This window comes from Clavelina lepadiformis, chromosome 4 (assembly GCF_947623445.1).
Source record: "Clavelina lepadiformis chromosome 4, kaClaLepa1.1, whole genome shotgun sequence".
In the NCBI taxonomy this organism is placed as follows: domain Eukaryota; kingdom Metazoa; phylum Chordata; class Ascidiacea; order Aplousobranchia; family Clavelinidae; genus Clavelina; species Clavelina lepadiformis.
The window spans coordinates 17,039,436-17,063,453 of NC_135243.1; the positions used below are offsets into that span (position 1 = coordinate 17,039,436).

The 24,018-nt window shown below is 41.9% G+C and overlaps 1 protein-coding gene, 7 non-coding genes and 5 pseudogenes across 10 annotated transcripts; 1 reads left to right on the forward strand and 12 right to left on the reverse strand.

The window, feature by feature from the left end:
* Positions 1–218: 218 nt before the first annotated feature.
* On the forward strand, positions 219–5,239 carry LOC143451441 (uncharacterized). 3 transcript variants are annotated; one of them, XM_076951986.1, is made up of 10 exons: positions 219–385; positions 1,542–1,673; positions 2,024–2,125; positions 2,192–2,310; positions 2,429–2,503; positions 2,641–2,869; positions 3,323–3,520; positions 3,595–3,652; positions 3,734–4,688; positions 4,821–5,239. In XM_076951986.1, exons 1-5 carry the CDS (start codon positions 359–361, stop codon positions 2,487–2,489), a joined length of 441 nt encoding a protein of 146 aa, XP_076808101.1. In that variant the 5' UTR covers positions 219–358; the 3' UTR covers positions 2,490–2,503; positions 2,641–2,869; positions 3,323–3,520; positions 3,595–3,652; positions 3,734–4,688; positions 4,821–5,239. The 3 variants fall into 3 exon arrangements, with proteins under 3 accessions (XP_076808101.1, XP_076808100.1, XP_076808102.1); XM_076951985.1 differs by having other exon boundaries at positions 1,542–1,669; XM_076951987.1 differs by lacking the exon at positions 2,192–2,310.
* Positions 5,240–6,474: 1,235 nt separating this feature from the next.
* Positions 6,475–6,667, reverse strand: LOC143457498 (U2 spliceosomal RNA). Its single transcript, XR_013117193.1, has one exon. It is a non-coding gene; the product is annotated as a U2 spliceosomal RNA (small nuclear RNA).
* Positions 6,668–7,250: 583 nt separating this feature from the next.
* Positions 7,251–7,463, reverse strand: LOC143457880 (U2 spliceosomal RNA; annotated as a pseudogene).
* Positions 7,464–8,313: 850 nt separating this feature from the next.
* On the reverse strand, positions 8,314–8,526 carry LOC143457881 (U2 spliceosomal RNA; annotated as a pseudogene).
* An 850-nt stretch (positions 8,527–9,376) lies between these two features.
* Positions 9,377–9,569, reverse strand: LOC143457499 (U2 spliceosomal RNA). The gene has a single exon (XR_013117194.1). It is a non-coding gene; the product is annotated as a U2 spliceosomal RNA (small nuclear RNA).
* A 583-nt stretch (positions 9,570–10,152) lies between these two features.
* Positions 10,153–10,345, reverse strand: LOC143457500 (U2 spliceosomal RNA). The gene has a single exon (XR_013117195.1). It is a non-coding gene; the product is annotated as a U2 spliceosomal RNA (small nuclear RNA).
* A 583-nt stretch (positions 10,346–10,928) lies between these two features.
* Positions 10,929–11,121, reverse strand: LOC143457501 (U2 spliceosomal RNA). The gene has a single exon (XR_013117196.1). It is a non-coding gene; the product is annotated as a U2 spliceosomal RNA (small nuclear RNA).
* A 2,229-nt stretch (positions 11,122–13,350) lies between these two features.
* Positions 13,351–13,520, reverse strand: LOC143457920 (U2 spliceosomal RNA; annotated as a pseudogene).
* Positions 13,521–20,075: 6,555 nt separating this feature from the next.
* On the reverse strand, positions 20,076–20,268 carry LOC143457502 (U2 spliceosomal RNA). Its single transcript, XR_013117197.1, has one exon. It is a non-coding gene; the product is annotated as a U2 spliceosomal RNA (small nuclear RNA).
* A 583-nt stretch (positions 20,269–20,851) lies between these two features.
* Positions 20,852–21,064, reverse strand: LOC143457882 (U2 spliceosomal RNA; annotated as a pseudogene).
* An 850-nt stretch (positions 21,065–21,914) lies between these two features.
* LOC143457883 (U2 spliceosomal RNA) lies at positions 21,915–22,127 on the reverse strand (annotated as a pseudogene).
* An 850-nt stretch (positions 22,128–22,977) lies between these two features.
* LOC143457503 (U2 spliceosomal RNA) lies at positions 22,978–23,170 on the reverse strand. Its single transcript, XR_013117198.1, has one exon. It is a non-coding gene; the product is annotated as a U2 spliceosomal RNA (small nuclear RNA).
* A 583-nt stretch (positions 23,171–23,753) lies between these two features.
* LOC143457504 (U2 spliceosomal RNA) lies at positions 23,754–23,946 on the reverse strand. The gene has a single exon (XR_013117199.1). It is a non-coding gene; the product is annotated as a U2 spliceosomal RNA (small nuclear RNA).
* Positions 23,947–24,018: the final 72 nt, after the last annotated feature.

The following is a 24,018-nucleotide window of genomic DNA, read 5'->3' on the forward strand; positions in this document are numbered from 1 at the left end:
ACAAGACGCCAAACTGACGAACTCAACCAGCCAGCAGACAGACGACAATGTTCTGGCCGCCCAGTCACATGATTTGCTGCTTGATGGTTATTGGACCGTGACAGTGGAGATATTTTGTGTCTATCCCGTGGAGGCCATTTCTTGCATTTTCAGCTTTTTGCTATCAAACTGGGAAATACCCTAAAACGATCGCTTTCATTAGTACTCACAACAATTTCAAGCATGGTGTTGTTTCAGTAAAATGGATAAAAACAGCATTGGAGATGGATATTATTATCATGGATTATTTCAGGATGAGCAGAGCAATGTTGATTTGTTGTAAAGTCCATGAAGACGATTGAGAAGTTGTTGAAACAGGATGATTTCCAGGTTTCAGATGTTGACAGTAAGTATTTGTATTAATTTAAGTTTCATCATTTTGATGAAGGTATAAATAAAAAGAAGGGGTTATGTAGTTATGGTACATAATTGAGTATATAGGGTACATTGACAATAAGGTAGGACATATAGTACATATTAACTGATATAAAACAGATGATAACACATAAGAGTTCGTGTAGAGATAAGGTATCGTAACAATATGTGTGGGTCATTATAGGTAATGAGAGAAAACGATTAAATTTGGTGGGCCGGTGAGTGACACAAAAACGGTTGAGCTATATTAGAAAACATTCACAGTAATTAAAGTTAAATGGATGAGAAAAACAATTGTACAATCTTCTGGTGTAGAGTTGTAGCTTCGATCTTTTCATTCGTAGATTCTTTTGAATTTTGTTCTGGTTTTCCAAATGATGCTATTTGTTGTGAGGGTTTTGTCCGTACAGTAGGAATTCTTTTCATCGAGTGTCTCTTTGTATGAGATTAGATTTGACTTAAAAATGTTGAGGTAATGTAGAATTTTGACTCTTTCAGCAATTTCTCGTTGGAATTTGTTGTATAATAGTAAGTCTCGGTCAAAGGTGATATTTGTTGAGAACCAACGTAGAATGTCGGATTCAATTTGCTTGAGGATTTCTTGAGTTATTGGACAGTCCAGCATCAGGTGGTTAATGTCATCACGAGTTGATCTACAGAATTTACAGTTTGTTATTCTGATCTGTTGTTGGGGGGTAGTGAAGAGTCGTTGTTTTTTGTAAAAGGAGCCCCATAGGAAACCTTGATGGGCAATCAAATATGAATGGCTTCTTATTTGGAGAGAGGGTGACCATCCAGTCATATTTTTTAGAGTGGTGAGTTTCCAAGAAATCATCTCTTGTTGATGATTTTGGATAATTGACGGTGATGAGTGTTTGTTGAGATATAGAAGGTATAGGGTCTTTTGAGTTTGCTCTGCCAGAAGGAAATTTTTGTTGTTGTTATTGATCAGGTCGTAAGTTTTTAGTGTCTTTTCCCAGGTGCGATTTGGGGTGGGCCGGTATCTAATTGAATTTGAGTATAGGTTTGGGGATATTTTCATTAATTTTGTACCAATGTTATACTTGGCCCAACATGAGAAGAAACTATTTTCGGTGTTTTCCAATAATATTCTTTTCATTTTGTAGAGGAATGTGGAGTGTATCCGGGATGCGACATGGAGAATTTCCAGCCCTCCTTCATTAAAGGGGGCGATGAGCTTATTTCTTGCCACGGGTTCCAATTTTCTGGGATACCAGAGAAACTTGAAGATGAGGTTGGTGAGTTGATTGCAAATTTTTATTGGCGGTAGGAAGAGGGTCGCGGTTCTGATAATGTGGGGTAGAAATAGGGCGTTTATTAAATACTTTCTTCCCAGAATGGACAAACGTCTCATTTTGTGCAGATTGTTGAGTTTTTTTATTGTAAGTATTGCTTTTTCCCAGTTTACGGTAGCATCGTCATCGGAGTGTGAGAATGTCGTTCCAAGTATTTTCATGTTAGTTGTGATCGGGATATTGGGAAAATGCTGATTTATCTGGTTTTGTAGAAGAGGTGTTGAGACGAAAAATGCAGATTTAGCTTCGTTTAATTTGAGTCCGGAAAAATTGCTGAATTCATTTATGATTAGGAGAGCGTTGGATATGGTTGGTATGTCCTTAGCCAGGAGAATGGTGTCGTCGGCGTACTGCTGCAGACTGAGGGAAGTAGATCTGATCTTCGGGCAATTGTGGTAAGAGCTATTTGAGATTTTGTGTGCTAAAACATTTGTTACTATGGTAAAAATAAGCATACTCAGGGGGCATCCCTGTCGGACGCCGCAGGAGATTGGAATCTCTTGAGAAAGGCCTCGAGTAGTTTGGATGTAAGCAAGCGGCTGGTCATAAATTATTTTAATCCAGTTGACTATGGAGCTAGGTAAATTTAATTTACTGAGAAGTCGAATAATAAAGTTGTGATTCACTTTATCGAAGGCTTTGGTGAAATCTAATTTTAAAATTGCCAGTCGGTCTTGATTGTCATTTTCTTGTTGCAGGGCCGCCTGGATGTTGAGAAGGATGGTTTCCAGGGATCTTCCAGGAATTCCGCATTGCTGAGAGGAGGAAATGAGGTGGGTGACGATTGGTGTTATTCTATTTTTGAGAATGATGCTGAGGATTTTATAGTCCATATTTAAGATCGAAATAGGTCTCCAATTTTTAATTAAAAGTTTATTGCCTGATTTTGGGATAAGTCTAATGAATGCAGATCTCTGAGAGTGGGTGAGCTGGGATTGGAAATAACAATTGTTGAAGACTTCTTGGAGCAGTGGCGAAAGGAGGTGGGAGAATCTCTGATAAAAACTGGCTGTAAGACCGTCCAGACCAGGTGCGGAATGTTTATTAAGTTGTTGTATAGCTGCTTTTATTTCAGCTATGTCGATGAAAGGCGAGAGATTATTTTGAGGATTGGATTCAATTGCAGGAAGGTTGTTCAGGTATTGAGAAAGTTCTTCATCTGTTTTATTTGTTTCGGTGGGGTCGGTTTTCCAGAGTTGGGAATAGAATTTGTGAATGGTTTGCTGAATGGTGATGGGATTATTTGTTATTGTGCTGTCCTTTTCTTCATCCAGTTGCAATTTGTTTATGTTGAGTTTTTTTTGGTGTTTACCTTCGAATATTTTAAAAATTCTTGATGGATCTTCTTTGTCCGTGACTGTTTTCATTCTTGATCGTATTCTTTCACCTTGTTGCTGTTGCTCTTGAATGTTTTGAACTTTCTTTTTTAAATTGAGAATTTCCAGATTTTTGTCCGGGGTGAGGTGTTCATTGAGAGATTCTAATTGGTACTGATAGTTTTGCAATAGATTTTGGGTTTTGCGTTTTTTCTTACTTGCTAAATGAATAACAGATCTTCTGAGGCTTGTTTTGAATTGTTCCCACCATTTCAGTGGATCGAGAGAGCGGAGAGGCTTTTGGGACAAGGCTCGTATGGTATTGTCGATTTGATTGCCGAATTGTGTGTCTTGAAGAAGGGAGTCGTTGAGTTTCCAGTATGTTCTGCCGTGTTGATGGTCGGGTCGTGGAAGAGTAGTCTGAAGAGATATTAAATTTCTGAATGAATGGTCAGAGAAGTGTGCGGTTGAAATGTAAGTGGATTTTGTTATTTTGGTTGTCAGAGCACTATTGGAATATATTCTATCAATTCTTGTACTGGCTTTAGCTGTGATGTAAGAGAAGCTTCTTTGGTTTGGGTGCAGATATCGGAAGGCGTCGTTGAGGTCAAAGAATTTGAGATATTCAATCATTTTTTTATGGTCATTTCTTATTTGAATTTTATTGATTGAATCTTTGCTGTCTAGAACTAGATTGAAATCTCCCAGCCATAAGGTGTCGTCATGGGGAGTGGTGGTGAGGTGTTGATAGATATGTTCAAGTTGAAGAATTCTTGCAGAGGATGAGGAGGAGGAGGTTCCGGAGGTTAGATACGAGTTGATAATAATGACCGTTCTACTGTTGATTACTAATTTTATAAGATGAGATCGATGTTCGGTGATGATGGTGTGGGTTTTGACAAAAGGTAGGATATAGTTCGATATGATGAGAACTGTTCCAGATTTGAAGTATTTGTCTTTGGAGTTGGTACTTGGTGCGTTGGTGAAGGATGTCAAGTTGTTTTCTTTTTGCCAGTAGAGAAATTGTTTCGGGTTGATTCGATGGGCTTCTTGGATTGCCAGAATGTCAATTTTATGATCACGCATAAAGGAGGGGATATGTCGGAGAGATTTGGTGAGGCCGTTGCAGTTTATGGTTGCTATAGTTAAAGCTTTGTTTTTTCTTTGAATAGTATCCATCAGATTACGTATAGTATAGCTTGTTTTGGCCGGAGCGTTTAACAGCGTTTTCCTTTTTGTTTATTAGCTTGCTTGTTTCTCGCATTACCTTTTTTTGAAGTTGCAGGAGGAGGAGTAGTGAAGCAAAGTTTCTCTTGAAGTCCTTTAAGTCGCTTTTCAGCATCGGAAGTGTCTAGTGACGAGACAGTCACTAAATCAGATGAGCCGGAGGATTCCTCCGAGGTTGACGGGTCTTGGGATTCTGAAACAACAACGGGAGTGGTGTCCTGATCTTTGTCTGCTGTAGAGTTGGTCTTGGTTTGTTTCGGAGAGAGGGCATCAGATTCTTCAATCACCAGAGGGTCTGCAGGAGGGTTGGGTTGCTCCGTGGGAACGGTGGATGGTAGCGCGGTTTCACTTGGAGTTGGTTGTTGACGACCCCACGTTGAGTTTGCAGGGAGGGCAGATTTGTTGTTGGAAGGAGGTGGGTTTTTATTTTTTCTTTTGTTACAATTTTGAATGAGGTGGCCGAAATTCCTGCAATAGGCACATTTACGGATAGGTGATCCCGGGAGGGTAACTGATACAGGTTGGCTATTAATTATGATTTGTTTAGGGATCAAATTCTCGTTGAGCTGATCAATCTGGAGATGTAAATAGTCGTTATGAAATTGCGGGAATCCTTTATGGGAGCCGAACTTGAACCGACGCAGAATGCCCCAATGCTGGGAACGTACCAGGTGTACGATTTCCTCATCAGGGATATCCATCGGGACTGGGTAGAGGGTGATCGTAGCTGGTGGAGGAGCTGGTTCGTCAACCCACATGTGCATAGGTGTACCATTTTTAGGTACAATCAGTTAGTTGTCTTTGCGAATATGTATTTATCATTTTTTTGATGGCGCTTGTAGAGGCGTCATCTGGTTTGAAAGTAATAGAGAAAATTTTTTCTCTATAATCGGGTTGTGTCATTCCGAAAATGTTGTCGGAGATTGATACAAATGGTCCTTCGTGAATAAATAATTCCATAAATGAGGAGATGTCAAAACTTTCAGAAATTTCGTTGGAGTCGAAGTGACATAGCAAGGTTCGGGTTTGTTTAAAGAAAACCATAGTAGTTACACGGACGTATTCGTAACACGTCAAGGTAGGCAGAACAGAGTAAAACGGTAAATAATGAGGACCCCAACACAATTTTAGAAAATTAAAGGCCGGTTACCATAAAATATAACAGGGGAATCCCAAAATCGGGTGAAAACGCGTGGTTGGCTGAAATAGCCTAGAAATGAGCTAAAAGTAGTTAAAAACACAATAAAACGAAACTATTCAGTAATTTTGACCACGGAATTAAGTTCCGTGACCTAAAAACTATAGGAAACAATAAAAAGTAGCGCTGAAAAGCGCTGTTTAAGAGCGTAAATAGGGTTGCCACTCGGGCTTAGCCTACTGAGCATGAAAATTCAGACAAATACAAATATCAGCAGTTATGTAACAAATTAAGCAAAGTGTAAGTGTAAAAGTTATATATAATTAGTTTATAAACAATTTAAAACACTCACCAACCCTTTACACTGAATAAATTCAGAGTAATTGCCAAAAATCGATCAAGACCTGCGGAGCTCGAAAAATACGTCCGAACCCGACAGATACTACACTTGATCTTAGCTCTTGAGAGCCGAGAAGCGATACCTCTAAATCTTCCCGGACTCTTTTTATTCTTCTCAAAATCCTCCTCGACCTCCAAACGTTCCTATATCGCCCGCCACAAGACGCCAAACTGACGAACTCAACCAGCCAGCAGACAGACGACAATCTTCTGGCCGCCGCCCAGTCACATGATTTGCTGCTTGATGGTTATTGGACCGTGACAGTGGAGATATTTTGTGTCTATCCCGTGGAGGCCATTTCTTGCATTTTTCAGCTTTTTGCTATCAAACTGGGAAATACCCTAAAACGATCGCTTTCATTAGTACTCACAACAAATGTAGTAACAGCAGCAGCAGCACAGTTGACTTGAAGAAACTTTCACAAGATAAATCGGGGATTTATCCATTTTATCAAACCATTCCTGCTGTCACACAGGGCCGACAGTCAATTTCTCATTTTACCGGTGACGCAGGTGTACAACATTTATCCCATAGACATTAGTCGATCATCGATCAATCCATCCGCCCATCGTCTTTTTTTTTTTTTTTTTTTTTTCCTCCTCCTCCTCTTCTTCTTCTTTTCTTCAGACTACTTTAATACAAACAAGAGTATCCCACCAGGGTGGGAGATGGGCCGAAGCAGCAGGTACTGCAATAGCTGCACAACCCTCAAACGAGCAGGCGCAAGCGCCTAGCGTCGTTCACCGTTCAAAAATCCGTTTAATCGAAGAGCAGTTCAATGAACTGCGTCCCAGGGATTAAACTGAGAAGAACAGATACTACACTTGATCTTAGCTCTTGAGAGCCGAGAAGCGATACCTCTAAATCTTCCCGGACTCTTTTTATTCTTCTCAAAATCCTCCTCGACCTCCAAACGTTCCTATATCGCCCGCCACAAGACGCCAAACTGACGAACTCAACCAGCCAGCAGACAGACGACAATCTTCTGGCCGCCGCCCAGTCACATGATTTGCTGCTTGATGGTTATTGGACCGTGACAGTGGAGATATTTTGTGTCTATCCCGTGGAGGCCATTTCTTGCATTTTTCAGCTTTTTGCTATCAAACTGGGAAATACCCTAAAACGATCGCTTTCATTAGTACTCACAACAAATGTAGTAACAGCAGCAGCAGCACAGTTGACTTGAAGAAACTTTCACAAGATAAATCGGGGATTTATCCATTTTATCAAACCATTCCTGCTGTCACACAGGGCCGACAGTCAATTTCTCATTTTACCGGTGACGCAGGTGTACAACATTTATCCCATAGACATTAGTCGATCATCGATCAATCCATCCGCCCATCGTCTTTTTTTTTTTTTTTTTTTTTTCCTCCTCCTCCTCTTCTTCTTCTTTTCTTCAGACTACTTTAATACAAACAAGAGTATCCCACCAGGGTGGGAGATGGGCCGAAGCAGCAGGTACTGCAATAGCTGCACAACCCTCAAACGAGCAGGCGCAAGCGCCTAGCGTCGTTCACCGTTCAAAAATCCGTTTAATCGAAGAGCAGTTCAATGAACTGCGTCCCAGGGATTAAACTGAGAAGAACAGATACTACACTTTTTTTTTTCTTTTATTTCAAAGATATTACAAGGTAAAGTAAAAAAAGTTTTGAGTGTGTTGAGTGGGGGTTGTAAAAGAGTCAGGGGTCTCTTTTGCCTACCTTCCGATAGGACAAAAAATTTCCCAACCTTGATTTGACTTGCATTTTGCTCACAAGTGCTACGAGCAGGGGCAAGCCTAAAACCTGGTGAGAGGTGGAAGGTGGTATGTTCGGGAAAGGGCACCAAACTCGGCGGCATCAACCGAGACCCTTTCTACATCAGTAAACTGATGGACCACTACACTTGATCTTAGCTCTTGAGAGCCGAGAAGCGATACCTCTAAATCTTCCCGGACTCTTTTTATTCTTCTCAAAATCCTCCTCGACCTCCAAACGTTCCTATATCGCCCGCCACAAGACGCCAAACTGACGAACTCAACCAGCCAGCAGACAGACGACAATCTTCTGGCCGCCGCCCAGTCACATGATTTGCTGCTTGATGGTTATTGGACCGTGACAGTGGAGATATTTTGTGTCTATCCCGTGGAGGCCATTTCTTGCATTTTTCAGCTTTTTGCTATCAAACTGGGAAATACCCTAAAACGATCGCTTTCATTAGTACTCACAACAAATGTAGTAACAGCAGCAGCAGCACAGTTGACTTGAAGAAACTTTCACAAGATAAATCGGGGATTTATCCATTTTATCAAACCATTCCTGCTGTCACACAGGGCCGACAGTCAATTTCTCATTTTACCGGTGACGCAGGTGTACAACATTTATCCCATAGACATTAGTCGATCATCGATCAATCCATCCGCCCATCGTCTTTTTTTTTTTTTTTTTTTTTTCCTCCTCCTCCTCTTCTTCTTCTTTTCTTCAGACTACTTTAATACAAACAAGAGTATCCCACCAGGGTGGGAGATGGGCCGAAGCAGCAGGTACTGCAATAGCTGCACAACCCTCAAACGAGCAGGCGCAAGCGCCTAGCGTCGTTCACCGTTCAAAAATCCGTTTAATCGAAGAGCAGTTCAATGAACTGCGTCCCAGGGATTAAACTGAGAAGAACAGATACTACACTTTTTTTTTTCTTTTATTTCAAAGATATTACAAGGTAAAGTAAAAAAAGTTTTGAGTGTGTTGAGTGGGGGTTGTAAAAGAGTCAGGGGTCTCTTTTGCCTACCTTCCGATAGGACAAAAAATTTCCCAACCTTGATTTGACTTGCATTTTGCTCACAAGTGCTACGAGCAGGGGCAAGCCTAAAACCTGGTGAGAGGTGGAAGGTGGTATGTTCGGGAAAGGGCACCAAACTCGGCGGCATCAACCGAGACCCTTTCTACATCAGTAAACTGATGGACCACTACACTTGATCTTAGCTCTTGAGAGCCGAGAAGCGATACCTCTAAATCTTCCCGGACTCTTTTTATTCTTCTCAAAATCCTCCTCGACCTCCAAACGTTCCTATATCGCCCGCCACAAGACGCCAAACTGACGAACTCAACCAGCCAGCAGACAGACGACAATCTTCTGGCCGCCGCCCAGTCACATGATTTGCTGCTTGATGGTTATTGGACCGTGACAGTGGAGATATTTTGTGTCTATCCCGTGGAGGCCATTTCTTGCATTTTTCAGCTTTTTGCTATCAAACTGGGAAATACCCTAAAACGATCGCTTTCATTAGTACTCACAACAAATGTAGTAACAGCAGCAGCAGCACAGTTGACTTGAAGAAACTTTCACAAGATAAATCGGGGATTTATCCATTTTATCAAACCATTCCTGCTGTCACACAGGGCCGACAGTCAATTTCTCATTTTACCGGTGACGCAGGTGTACAACATTTATCCCATAGACATTAGTCGATCATCGATCAATCCATCCGCCCATCGTCTTTTTTTTTTTTTTTTTTTTTTCCTCCTCCTCCTCTTCTTCTTCTTTTCTTCAGACTACTTTAATACAAACAAGAGTATCCCACCAGGGTGGGAGATGGGCCGAAGCAGCAGGTACTGCAATAGCTGCACAACCCTCAAACGAGCAGGCGCAAGCGCCTAGCGTCGTTCACCGTTCAAAAATCCGTTTAATCGAAGAGCAGTTCAATGAACTGCGTCCCAGGGATTAAACTGAGAAGAACAGATACTACACTTGATCTTAGCTCTTGAGAGCCGAGAAGCGATACCTCTAAATCTTCCCGGACTCTTTTTATTCTTCTCAAAATCCTCCTCGACCTCCAAACGTTCCTATATCGCCCGCCACAAGACGCCAAACTGACGAACTCAACCAGCCAGCAGACAGACGACAATCTTCTGGCCGCCGCCCAGTCACATGATTTGCTGCTTGATGGTTATTGGACCGTGACAGTGGAGATATTTTGTGTCTATCCCGTGGAGGCCATTTCTTGCATTTTTCAGCTTTTTGCTATCAAACTGGGAAATACCCTAAAACGATCGCTTTCATTAGTACTCACAACAAATGTAGTAACAGCAGCAGCAGCACAGTTGACTTGAAGAAACTTTCACAAGATAAATCGGGGATTTATCCATTTTATCAAACCATTCCTGCTGTCACACAGGGCCGACAGTCAATTTCTCATTTTACCGGTGACGCAGGTGTACAACATTTATCCCATAGACATTAGTCGATCATCGATCAATCCATCCGCCCATCGTCTTTTTTTTTTTTTTTTTTTTTTCCTCCTCCTCCTCTTCTTCTTCTTTTCTTCAGACTACTTTAATACAAACAAGAGTATCCCACCAGGGTGGGAGATGGGCCGAAGCAGCAGGTACTGCAATAGCTGCACAACCCTCAAACGAGCAGGCGCAAGCGCCTAGCGTCGTTCACCGTTCAAAAATCCGTTTAATCGAAGAGCAGTTCAATGAACTGCGTCCCAGGGATTAAACTGAGAAGAACAGATACTACACTTGATCTTAGCTCTTGAGAGCCGAGAAGCGATACCTCTACATCTTCCCGGACTCTTTTTATTCTTCTCAAAATCCTCCTCGACCTCCAAACGTTCCTATATCGCCCGCCACAAGACGCCAAACTGACGAACTCAACCAGCCAGCAGACAGACGACAATCTTCTGGCCGCCGCCCAGTCACATGATTTGCTGCTTGATGGTTATTGGACCGTGACAGTGGAGATATTTTGTGTCTATCCCGTGGAGGCCATTTCTTGCATTTTTCAGCTTTTTGCTATCAAACTGGGAAATACCCTAAAACGATCGCTTTCATTAGTACTCACAACAAATGTAGTAACAGCAGCAGCAGCACAGTTGACTTGAAGAAACTTTCACAAGATAAATCGGGGATTTATCCATTTTATCAAACCATTCCTGCTGTCACACAGGGCCGACAGTCAATTTCTCATTTTACCGGTGACGCAGGTGTACAACATTTATCCCATAGACATTAGTCGATCATCGATCAATCCATCCGCCCATCGTCTTTTTTTTTTTTTTTTTTTTTTCCTCCTCCTCCTCTTCTTCTTCTTTTCTTCAGACTACTTTAATACAAACAAGAGTATCCCACCAGGGTGGGAGATGGGCCGAAGCAGCAGGTACTGCAATAGCTGCACAACCCTCAAACGAGCAGGCGCAAGCGCCTAGCGTCGTTCACCGTTCAAAAATCCGTTTAATCGAAGAGCAGTTCAATGAACTGCGTCCCAGGGATTAAACTGAGAAGAACAGATACTACACTTGATCTTAGCTCTTGAGAGCCGAGAAGCGATACCTCTACATCTTCCCGGACTCTTTTTATTCTTCTCAAAATCCTCCTCGACCTCCAAACGTTCCTATATCGCCCGCCACAAGACGCCAAACTGACGAACTCAACCAGCCAGCAGACAGACGACAATCTTCTGGCCGCCGCCCAGTCACATGATTTGCTGCTTGATGGTTATTGGACCGTGACAGTGGAGATATTTTGTGTCTATCCCGTGGAGGCCATTTCTTGCATTTTTCAGCTTTTTGCTATCAAACTGGGAAATACCCTAAAACGATCGCTTTCATTAGTACTCACAACAAATGTAGTAACAGCAGCAGCAGCACAGTTGACTTGAAGAAACTTTCACAAGATAAATCGGGGATTTATCCATTTTATCAAACCATTCCTGCTGTCACACAGGGCCGACAGTCAATTTCTCATTTTACCGGTGACGCAGGTGTACAACATTTATCGATTGATCGATCGTATCACATCGACCATCCATCCGCCCATCGTCTTTTTTTTTTTTTTCTCCTCTTTTTCTTTTCCTCAAACTACTTCAATACAAACAAGAGTATCCCACCAGGGTGGGAGATGGGCCGAAGCAGCAGGTGAGACCGTTGCAGTAGATTGTGGCGAAGGTCAGCAGATTAGTTTAATATTTGCACGATTCCATGAGGGAGGGTAGGTTTTGATGTAATATGGCCAGTTATTGTTCAAAAATAGAAAGTTTTCAAGAGCGGTCAGCTTTGGACTTTTTCCCCTTTCGAGAGCTGGTTCTCGCTTTCCTGGGGGTCTGTGTCACATTGATGGTGAGTTGACGTCCCTGTAGCCCCAGTGTGCGTTTTTCTGCTTCTGAGGTTTCTAAGGAGGAGATAGTTTGAAATTCCGTTGAGCTTTCCGCTTCGGATGAATCGGATTGTTGTCTCTCAGGCTCTGACAGGTCTGTATTATTGGTATTTGTTTCGTTATTGTTTTGATTTCCTTGCAGGTTGTTCGAGTCGTCCTGACTTGATTGAGAGGTGTGGTTCTCGTTTTGGGATGGGGTTATGTTTGTATCTGATTTTGATGGCGCTGGGTGCTCAGTCGAATCAGGTTGAGAAGGCGGGTCCTCGACAGGTCCTTGTAGGGGGGGTGATGACGATTTTAGGCTGGAATTCTGTTGCGATGAGTGTTGTTGACCCCACGTAGCGTTTGCAGGAAGGGCTGATTGGTTGAGGGAGGAGGGTGGGTTTTTACTTCGTAGTTTTTTACATTCTTGCAATTTGTGCCCATAGTTTCTGCAGTAGGCACACTTAATAATGGGGGTGCCCGGAAGGGTAACGGATACGGGTAGACTATTTATGGATATTTGTTTCGGTAGTAGTTCCTGTTTTAATTGATCGATTTGTAGGTGAAGGTATTCACTGTGGAATTGCGGGAAGGCCTTGTGTGCTCCAAACTTAAAGCGTCGAAGGATGCCCCATCCCCGGGAGTGTCCCAGATGTACGATATCTTCATCTGGGATGTCCAGTGGTACTGGGTAAAGGGTAATTGTGGTGGGCGGTGGAGATGGCTCAGTAACCCACATATGCAGCGATGCACCATTTTTGGTTTCCAGAATTCTTGGTGAGGAATAGGTTTTTAACATGTGCTTGATGGCTTTTTTGGAGTCATCATTTGCCTTGAAGGTGGTGGAGAATATTTTATTTTTGTGATCTGCCTGTGCCATACCAAAGATGTTCTCGGCGAGATAAAAAAGGGGTCCGTCTTCGATGAATAAATCCATGAAGGAAGTGATGTCAAAAGTCTCGGCCACTTCGTTGACGTTGAAATGGCATAGTAAGGTGCGAGTTTGTTTAAAAAAAACCATTGTGGTACAATATCCGTAATAATAACTTGCCGGAGTTGGCTGAGTTAATAAATTCGGAAATTTAACAATTCCCGACAAAAATCAAAAAAATTAGTGTCAGGATACCACAAACTATCTTGGGGAAATCCCTGGTTCTTGTAAACCGCGTGGTTGGCTGAAATAGCCTAGAAATCGCGGAAATAAACGAAAAAAACACACAAAGGGGTGATAAGCACAAAGAATAATATGAAATTCGGGTTTAGAACCCAAAAATCTACTTAAAACAAAGGTTTTAGCGCTGAAAAGCGCTGTTTGAGTACGTAACTAGCAGTCACAGTTTTGAGAGTGACAGGATTTAGGCCTATCACTAGAATACGCGAAAATACACATATAAACAACAAAAACTACTGCATGTAAGAGTAAAAAAGCTAGCAAAAGTATTTAAAAGTATTTTAAAACACTCAACAACCCCTTACACTGAATAAATCCAGAGTAATTGCCAAAAATCGATCAAGACCTGCGGAGCTCGAAAAACACGTCCGAACCCGACAGATACTACACTTGATCTTAGCTCTTGAGAGCCGAGAAGCGATACCTCCACATCTTCCCAGACTCTTTTTATTCTTCTCAAAATCCTCCTTGACCTCCAAACGTTCCTATATCGCCCGCCCGTCACAAGACGCCAAACTGACGAACTCAACCAGCCAGCAGACAGACGACAATGTTCTGGCCGCCCAGTCACATGATTTGCTGCTTGATGGTTATTGGACCGTGACAGTGGAGATATTTTGTGTCTATCCCGTGGAGGCCATTTCTTGCATTTTCAGCTTTTTGCTATCAAACTGGGAAATACCCTAAAACGATCGCTTTCATTAGTACTCACAACAATTTCAAGCATGGTGTTGTTTCAGTAAAATGGATAAAAACAGCATTGGAGATGGATATTATTATCATGGATTATTTCAGGATGAGCAGAGCAATGTTGATTTGTTGTAAAGTCCATGAAGACGATTGAGAAGTTGTTGAAACAGGATGATTTCCAGGTTTCAGATGTTGACAGTAAGTATTTGTATTAATTTAAGTTTCATCATTTTGATGAAGGTATAAATAAAAAGAAGGGGTTATGTAGTTATGGTACATAATTGAGTATATAGGGTACATTGACAATAAGGTAGGACATATAGTACATATTAACTGATATAAAACAGATGATAACACATAAGAGTTCGTGTAGAGATAAGGTATCGTAACAATATGTGTGGGTCATTATAGGTAATGAGAGAAAACGATTAAATTTGGTGGGCCGGTGAGTGACACAAAAACGGTTGAGCTATATTAGAAAACATTCACAGTAATTAAAGTTAAATGGATGAGAAAAACAATTGTACAATCTTCTGGTGTAGAGTTGTAGCTTCGATCTTTTCATTCGTAGATTCTTTTGAATTTTGTTCTGGTTTTCCAAATGATGCTATTTGTTGTGAGGGTTTTGTCCGTACAGTAGGAATTCTTTTCATCGAGTGTCTCTTTGTATGAGATTAGATTTGACTTAAAAATGTTGAGGTAATGTAGAATTTTGACTCTTTCAGCAATTTCTCGTTGGAATTTGTTGTATAATAGTAAGTCTCGGTCAAAGGTGATATTTGTTGAGAACCAACGTAGAATGTCGGATTCAATTTGCTTGAGGATTTCTTGAGTTATTGGACAGTCCAGCATCAGGTGGTTAATGTCATCACGAGTTGATCTACAGAATTTACAGTTTGTTATTCTGATCTGTTGTTGGGGGGTAGTGAAGAGTCGTTGTTTTTTGTAAAAGGAGCCCCATAGGAAACCTTGATGGGCAATCAAATATGAATGGCTTCTTATTTGGAGAGAGGGTGACCATCCAGTCATATTTTTTAGAGTGGTGAGTTTCCAAGAAATCATCTCTTGTTGATGATTTTGGATAATTGACGGTGATGAGTGTTTGTTGAGATATAGAAGGTATAGGGTCTTTTGAGTTTGCTCTGCCAGAAGGAAATTTTTGTTGTTGTTATTGATCAGGTCGTAAGTTTTTAGTGTCTTTTCCCAGGTGCGATTTGGGGTGGGCCGGTATCTAATTGAATTTGAGTATAGGTTTGGGGATATTTTCATTAATTTTGTACCAATGTTATACTTGGCCCAACATGAGAAGAAACTATTTTCGGTGTTTTCCAATAATATTCTTTTCATTTTGTAGAGGAATGTGGAGTGTATCCGGGATGCGACATGGAGAATTTCCAGCCCTCCTTCATTAAAGGGGGCGATGAGCTTATTTCTTGCCACGGGTTCCAATTTTCTGGGATACCAGAGAAACTTGAAGATGAGGTTGGTGAGTTGATTGCAAATTTTTATTGGCGGTAGGAAGAGGGTCGCGGTTCTGATAATGTGGGGTAGAAATAGGGCGTTTATTAAATACTTTCTTCCCAGAATGGACAAACGTCTCATTTTGTGCAGATTGTTGAGTTTTTTTATTGTAAGTATTGCTTTTTCCCAGTTTACGGTAGCATCGTCATCGGAGTGTGAGAATGTCGTTCCAAGTATTTTCATGTTAGTTGTGATCGGGATATTGGGAAAATGCTGATTTATCTGGTTTTGTAGAAGAGGTGTTGAGACGAAAAATGCAGATTTAGCTTCGTTTAATTTGAGTCCGGAAAAATTGCTGAATTCATTTATGATTAGGAGAGCGTTGGATATGGTTGGTATGTCCTTAGCCAGGAGAATGGTGTCGTCGGCGTACTGCTGCAGACTGAGGGAAGTAGATCTGATCTTCGGGCAATTGTGGTAAGAGCTATTTGAGATTTTGTGTGCTAAAACATTTGTTACTATGGTAAAAATAAGCATACTCAGGGGGCATCCCTGTCGGACGCCGCAGGAGATTGGAATCTCTTGAGAAAGGCCTCGAGTAGTTTGGATGTAAGCAAGCGGCTGGTCATAAATTATTTTAATCCAGTTGACTATGGAGCTAGGTAAATTTAATTTACTGAGAAGTCGAATAATAAAGTTGTGATTCACTTTATCGAAGGCTTTGGTGAAATCTAATTTTAAAATTGCCAGTCGGTCTTGATTGTCATTTTCTTGTTGCAGGGCCGCCTGGATGTTGAGAAGGATGGTTTCCAGGGATCTTCCAGGAATTCCGCATTGCTGAGAGGAGGAAATGAGGTGGGTGACGATTGGTGTTATTCTATTTTTGAGAATGATGCTGAGGATTTTATAGTCCATATTTAAGATCGAAATAGGTCTCCAATTTTTAATTAAAAGTTTATTGCCTGATTTTGGGATAAGTCTAATGAATGCAGATCTCTGAGAGTGGGTGAGCTGGGATTGGAAATAACAATTGTTGAAGACTTCTTGGAGCAGTGGCGAAAGGAGGTGGGAGAATCTCTGATAAAAACTGGCTGTAAGACCGTCCAGACCAGGTGCGGAATGTTTATTAAGTTGTTGTATAGCTGCTTTTATTTCAGCTATGTCGATGAAAGGCGAGAGATTATTTTGAGGATTGGATTCAATTGCAGGAAGGTTGTTCAGGTATTGAGAAAGTTCTTCATCTGTTTTATTTGTTTCGGTGGGGTCGGTTTTCCAGAGTTGGGAATAGAATTTGTGAATGGTTTGCTGAATGGTGATGGGATTATTTGTTATTGTGCTGTCCTTTTCTTCATCCAGTTGCAATTTGTTTATGTTGAGTTTTTTTTGGTGTTTACCTTCGAATATTTTAAAAATTCTTGATGGATCTTCTTTGTCCGTGACTGTTTTCATTCTTGATCGTATTCTTTCACCTTGTTGCTGTTGCTCTTGAATGTTTTGAACTTTCTTTTTTAAATTGAGAATTTCCAGATTTTTGTCCGGGGTGAGGTGTTCATTGAGAGATTCTAATTGGTACTGATAGTTTTGCAATAGATTTTGGGTTTTGCGTTTTTTCTTACTTGCTAAATGAATAACAGATCTTCTGAGGCTTGTTTTGAATTGTTCCCACCATTTCAGTGGATCGAGAGAGCGGAGAGGCTTTTGGGACAAGGCTCGTATGGTATTGTCGATTTGATTGCCGAATTGTGTGTCTTGAAGAAGGGAGTCGTTGAGTTTCCAGTATGTTCTGCCGTGTTGATGGTCGGGTCGTGGAAGAGTAGTCTGAAGAGATATTAAATTTCTGAATGAATGGTCAGAGAAGTGTGCGGTTGAAATGTAAGTGGATTTTGTTATTTTGGTTGTCAGAGCACTATTGGAATATATTCTATCAATTCTTGTACTGGCTTTAGCTGTGATGTAAGAGAAGCTTCTTTGGTTTGGGTGCAGATATCGGAAGGCGTCGTTGAGGTCAAAGAATTTGAGATATTCAATCATTTTTTTATGGTCATTTCTTATTTGAATTTTATTGATTGAATCTTTGCTGTCTAGAACTAGATTGAAATCTCCCAGCCATAAGGTGTCGTCATGGGGAGTGGTGGTGAGGTGTTGATAGATATGTTCAAGTTGAAGAATTCTTGCAGAGGATGAGGAGGAGGAGGTTCCGGAGGTTAGATACGAGTTGATAATAATGACCGTTCTACTGTTGATTACTAATTTTATAAGATGAGATCGATGTTCGGTGATGATGGTGTGGGTTTTGACAAAAGGTAGGATATAGTTCGATATGATGAGAACTGTTCCAGATTTGAAGTATTTGTCTTTGGAGTTGGTACTTGGTGCGTTGGTGAAGGATGTCAAGTTGTTTTCTTTTTGCCAGTAGAGAAATTGTTTCGGGTTGATTCGATGGGCTTCTTGGATTGCCAGAATGTCAATTTTATGATCACGCATAAAGGAGGGGATATGTCGGAGAGATTTGGTGAGGCCGTTGCAGTTTATGGTTGCTATAGTTAAAGCTTTGTTTTTTCTTTGAATAGTATCCATCAGATTACGTATAGTATAGCTTGTTTTGGCCGGAGCGTTTAACAGCGTTTTCCTTTTTGTTTATTAGCTTGCTTGTTTCTCGCATTACCTTTTTTTGAAGTTGCAGGAGGAGGAGTAGTGAAGCAAAGTTTCTCTTGAAGTCCTTTAAGTCGCTTTTCAGCATCGGAAGTGTCTAGTGACGAGACAGTCACTAAATCAGATGAGCCGGAGGATTCCTCCGAGGTTGACGGGTCTTGGGATTCTGAAACAACAACGGGAGTGGTGTCCTGATCTTTGTCTGCTGTAGAGTTGGTCTTGGTTTGTTTCGGAGAGAGGGCATCAGATTCTTCAATCACCAGAGGGTCTGCAGGAGGGTTGGGTTGCTCCGTGGGAACGGTGGATGGTAGCGCGGTTTCACTTGGAGTTGGTTGTTGACGACCCCACGTTGAGTTTGCAGGGAGGGCAGATTTGTTGTTGGAAGGAGGTGGGTTTTTATTTTTTCTTTTGTTACAATTTTGAATGAGGTGGCCGAAATTCCTGCAATAGGCACATTTACGGATAGGTGATCCCGGGAGGGTAACTGATACAGGTTGGCTATTAATTATGATTTGTTTAGGGATCAAATTCTCGTTGAGCTGATCAATCTGGAGATGTAAATAGTCGTTATGAAATTGCGGGAATCCTTTATGGGAGCCGAACTTGAACCGACGCAGAATGCCCCAATGCTGGGAACGTACCAGGTGTACGATTTCCTCATCAGGGATATCCATCGGGACTGGGTAGAGGGTGATCGTAGCTGGTGGAGGAGCTGGTTCGTCAACCCACATGTGCATAGGTGTACCATTTTTAGGTACAATCAGTTAGTTGTCTTTGCGAATATGTATTTATCATTTTTTTGATGGCGCTTGTAGAGGCGTCATCTGGTTTGAAAGTAATAGAGAAAATTTTTTCTCTATAATCGGGTTGTGTCATTCCGAAAATGTTGTCGGAGATTGATACAAATGGTCCTTCGTGAATAAATAATTCCATAAATGAGGAGATGTCAAAACTTTCAGAAATTTCGTTGGAGTCGAAGTGACATAGCAAGGTTCGGGTTTGTTTAAAGAAAACCATAGTAGTTACACGGACGTATTCGTAACACGTCAAGGTAGGCAGAACAGAGTAAAACGGTAAATAATGAGGACCCCAACACAATTTTAGAAAATTAAAGGCCGGTTACCATAAAATATAACAGGGGAATCCCAAAATCGGGTGAAAACGCGTGGTTGGCTGAAATAGCCTAGAAATGAGCTAAAAGTAGTTAAAAACACAATAAAACGAAACTATTCAGTAATTTTGACCACGGAATTAAGTTCCGTGACCTAAAAACTATAGGAAACAATAAAAAGTAGCGCTGAAAAGCGCTGTTTAAGAGCGTAAATAGGGTTGCCACTCGGGCTTAGCCTACTGAGCATGAAAATTCAGACAAATACAAATATCAGCAGTTATGTAACAAATTAAGCAAAGTGTAAGTGTAAAAGTTATATATAATTAGTTTATAAACAATTTAAAACACTCACCAACCCTTTACACTGAATAAATTCAGAGTAATTGCCAAAAATCGATCAAGACCTGCGGAGCTCGAAAAATACGTCCGAACCCGACAGATACTACACTTGATCTTAGCTCTTGAGAGCCGAGAAGCGATACCTCTAAATCTTCCCGGACTCTTTTTATTCTTCTCAAAATCCTCCTCGACCTCCAAACGTTCCTATATCGCCCGCCACAAGACGCCAAACTGACGAACTCAACCAGCCAGCAGACAGACGACAATCTTCTGGCCGCCGCCCAGTCACATGATTTGCTGCTTGATGGTTATTGGACCGTGACAGTGGAGATATTTTGTGTCTATCCCGTGGAGGCCATTTCTTGCATTTTTCAGCTTTTTGCTATCAAACTGGGAAATACCCTAAAACGATCGCTTTCATTAGTACTCACAACAAATGTAGTAACAGCAGCAGCAGCACAGTTGACTTGAAGAAACTTTCACAAGATAAATCGGGGATTTATCCATTTTATCAAACCATTCCTGCTGTCACACAGGGCCGACAGTCAATTTCTCATTTTACCGGTGACGCAGGTGTACAACATTTATCCCATAGACATTAGTCGATCATCGATCAATCCATCCGCCCATCGTCTTTTTTTTTTTTTTTTTTTTTTCCTCCTCCTCCTCTTCTTCTTCTTTTCTTCAGACTACTTTAATACAAACAAGAGTATCCCACCAGGGTGGGAGATGGGCCGAAGCAGCAGGTACTGCAATAGCTGCACAACCCTCAAACGAGCAGGCGCAAGCGCCTAGCGTCGTTCACCGTTCAAAAATCCGTTTAATCGAAGAGCAGTTCAATGAACTGCGTCCCAGGGATTAAACTGAGAAGAACAGATACTACACTTGATCTTAGCTCTTGAGAGCCGAGAAGCGATACCTCTAAATCTTCCCGGACTCTTTTTATTCTTCTCAAAATCCTCCTCGACCTCCAAACGTTCCTATATCGCCCGCCACAAGACGCCAAACTGACGAACTCAACCAGCCAGCAGACAGACGACAATCTTCTGGCCGCCGCCCAGTCACATGATTTGCTGCTTGATGGTTATTGGACCGTGACAGTGGAGATATTTTGTGTCTATCCCGTGGAGGCCATTTCTTGCATTTTTCAGCTTTTTGCTATCAAACTGGGAAATACCCTAAAACGATCGCTTTCATTAGTACTCACAACAAATGTAGTAACAGCAGCAGCAGCACAGTTGACTTGAAGAAACTTTCACAAGATAAATCGGGGATTTATCCATTTTATCAAACCATTCCTGCTGTCACACAGGGCCGACAGTCAATTTCTCATTTTACCGGTGACGCAGGTGTACAACATTTATCCCATAGACATTAGTCGATCATCGATCAATCCATCCGCCCATCGTCTTTTTTTTTTTTTTTTTTTTTTCCTCCTCCTCCTCTTCTTCTTCTTTTCTTCAGACTACTTTAATACAAACAAGAGTATCCCACCAGGGTGGGAGATGGGCCGAAGCAGCAGGTACTGCAATAGCTGCACAACCCTCAAACGAGCAGGCGCAAGCGCCTAGCGTCGTTCACCGTTCAAAAATCCGTTTAATCGAAGAGCAGTTCAATGAACTGCGTCCCAGGGATTAAACTGAGAAGAACAGATACTACACTTTTTTTTTTCTTTTATTTCAAAGATATTACAAGGTAAAGTAAAAAAAGTTTTGAGTGTGTTGAGTGGGGGTTGTAAAAGAGTCAGGGGTCTCTTTTGCCTACCTTCCGATAGGACAAAAAATTTCCCAACCTTGATTTGACTTGCATTTTGCTCACAAGTGCTACGAGCAGGGGCAAGCCTAAAACCTGGTGAGAGGTGGAAGGTGGTATGTTCGGGAAAGGGCACCAAACTCGGCGGCATCAACCGAGACCCTTTCTACATCAGTAAACTGATGGACCACTACACTTGATCTTAGCTCTTGAGAGCCGAGAAGCGATACCTCTAAATCTTCCCGGACTCTTTTTATTCTTCTCAAAATCCTCCTCGACCTCCAAACGTTCCTATATCGCCCGCCACAAGACGCCAAACTGACGAACTCAACCAGCCAGCAGACAGACGACAATCTTCTGGCCGCCGCCCAGTCACATGATTTGCTGCTTGATGGTTATTGGACCGTGACAGTGGAGATATTTTGTGTCTATCCCGTGGAGGCCATTTCTTGCATTTTTCAGCTTTTTGCTATCAAACTGGGAAATACCCTAAAACGATCGCTTTCATTAGTACTCACAACAAATGTAGTAACAGCAGCAGCAGCACAGTTGACTTGAAGAAACTTTCACAAGATAAATCGGGGATTTATCCATTTTATCAAACCATTCCTGCTGTCACACAGGGCCGACAGTCAATTTCTCATTTTACCGGTGACGCAGGTGTACAACATTTATCCCATAGACATTAGTCGATCATCGATCAATCCATCCGCCCATCGTCTTTTTTTTTTTTTTTTTTTTTTCCTCCTCCTCCTCTTCTTCTTCTTTTCTTCAGACTACTTTAATACAAACAAGAGTATCCCACCAGGGTGGGAGATGGGCCGAAGCAGCAGGTACTGCAATAGCTGCACAACCCTCAAACGAGCAGGCGCAAGCGCCTAGCGTCGTTCACCGTTCAAAAATCCGTTTAATCGAAGAGCAGTTCAATGAACTGCGTCCCAGGGATTAAACTGAGAAGAACAGATACTACACTTTTTTTTTTCTTTTATTTCAAAGATATTACAAGGTAAAGTAAAAAAAGTTTTGAGTGTGTTGAGTGGGGGTTGTAAAAGAGTCAGGGGTCTCTTTTGCCTACCTTCCGATAGGACAAAAAATTTCCCAACCTTGATTTGACTTGCATTTTGCTCACAAGTGCTACGAGCAGGGGCAAGCCTAAAACCTGGTGAGAGGTGGAAGGTGGTATGTTCGGGAAAGGGCACCAAACTCGGCGGCATCAACCGAGACCCTTTCTACATCAGTAAACTGATGGACCACTACACTTGATCTTAGCTCTTGAGAGCCGAGAAGCGATACCTCTAAATCTTCCCGGACTCTTTTTATTCTTCTCAAAATCCTCCTCGACCTCCAAACGTTCCTATATCGCCCGCCACAAGACGCCAAACTGACGAACTCAACCAGCCAGCAGACAGACGACAATCTTCTGGCCGCCGCCCAGTCACATGATTTGCTGCTTGATGGTTATTGGACCGTGACAGTGGAGATATTTTGTGTCTATCCCGTGGAGGCCATTTCTTGCATTTTTCAGCTTTTTGCTATCAAACTGGGAAATACCCTAAAACGATCGCTTTCATTAGTACTCACAACAAATGTAGTAACAGCAGCAGCAGCACAGTTGACTTGAAGAAACTTTCACAAGATAAATCGGGGATTTATCCATTTTATCAAACCATTCCTGCTGTCACACAGGGCCGACAGTCAATTTCTCATTTTACCGGTGACGCAGGTGTACAACATTTATCCCATAGACATTAGTCGATCATCGATCAATCCATCCGCCCATCGTCTTTTTTTTTTTTTTTTTTTTTTCCTCCTCCTCCTCTTCTTCTTCTTTTCTTCAGACTACTTTAATACAAACAAGAGTATCCCACCAGGGTGGGAGATGGGCCGAAGCAGCAGGTACTGCAATAGCTGCACAACCCTCAAACGAGCAGGCGCAAGCGCCTAGCGTCGTTCACCGTTCAAAAATCCGTTTAATCGAAGAGCAGTTCAATGAACTGCGTCCCAGGGATTAAACTGAGAAGAACAGATACTACACTTGATCTTAGCTCTTGAGAGCCGAGAAGCGATACCTCTAAATCTTCCCGGACTCTTTTTATTCTTCTCAAAATCCTCCTCGACCTCCAAACGTTCCTATATCGCCCGCCACAAGACGCCAAACTGACGAACTCAACCAGCCAGCAGACAGACGACAATCTTCTGGCCGCCGCCCAGTCACATGATTTGCTGCTTGATGGTTATTGGACCGTGACAGTGGAGATATTTTGTGTCTATCCCGTGGAGGCCATTTCTTGCATTTTTCAGCTTTTTGCTATCAAACTGGGAAATACCCTAAAACGATCGCTTTCATTAGTACTCACAACAAATGTAGTAACAGCAGCAGCAGCACAGTTGACTTGAAGAAACTTTCACAAGATAAATCGGGGATTTATCCATTTTATCAAACCATTCCTGCTGTCACACAGGGCCGACAGTCAATTTCTCATTTTACCGGTGACGCAGGTGTACAACATTTATCCCATAGACATTAGTCGATCATCGATCAATCCATCCGCCCATCGTCTTTTTTTTTTTTTTTTTTTTTTCCTCCTCCTCCTCTTCTTCTTCTTTTCTTCAGACTACTTTAATACAAACAAGAGTATCCCACCAGGGTGGGAGATGGGCCGAAGCAGCAGGTACTGCAATAGCTGCACAACCCTCAAACGAGCAGGCGCAAGCGCCTAGCGTCGTTCACCGTTCAAAAATCCGTTTAATCGAAGAGCAGTTCAATGAACTGCGTCCCAGGGATTAAACTGAGAAGAACAGATACTACACTTGATCTTAGCTCTTGAGAGCCGAGAAGCGATACCTCTAAATCTTCCCGGACTCTTTTTATTCTTCTCAAAATCCTCCTCGACCTCCAAACGTTCCTATATCGC

What these genes read in the sequence shown, in the direction of transcription:
- LOC143451441 (XM_076951985.1), top strand. Translation starts at nt 328, where the DNA reads ATGAAGACGATTGAGAAGTTGTTGAAACAGGATGATTTCCAGGTTTCA. An exon ending in CAGAGAAACTTGAAGATGAG is followed by an intron (nt 1,670 to 2,023) that starts GTTGGTGAGTTG and finishes ATTTATGATTAG; the next exon opens with GAGAGCGTTGGATATGGTTG. An exon ending in CCAGTTGACTATGGAGCTAG is followed by an intron (nt 2,311 to 2,428) that starts GTAAATTTAATT and finishes TTCTTGTTGCAG; the next exon opens with GGCCGCCTGGATGTTGAGAA.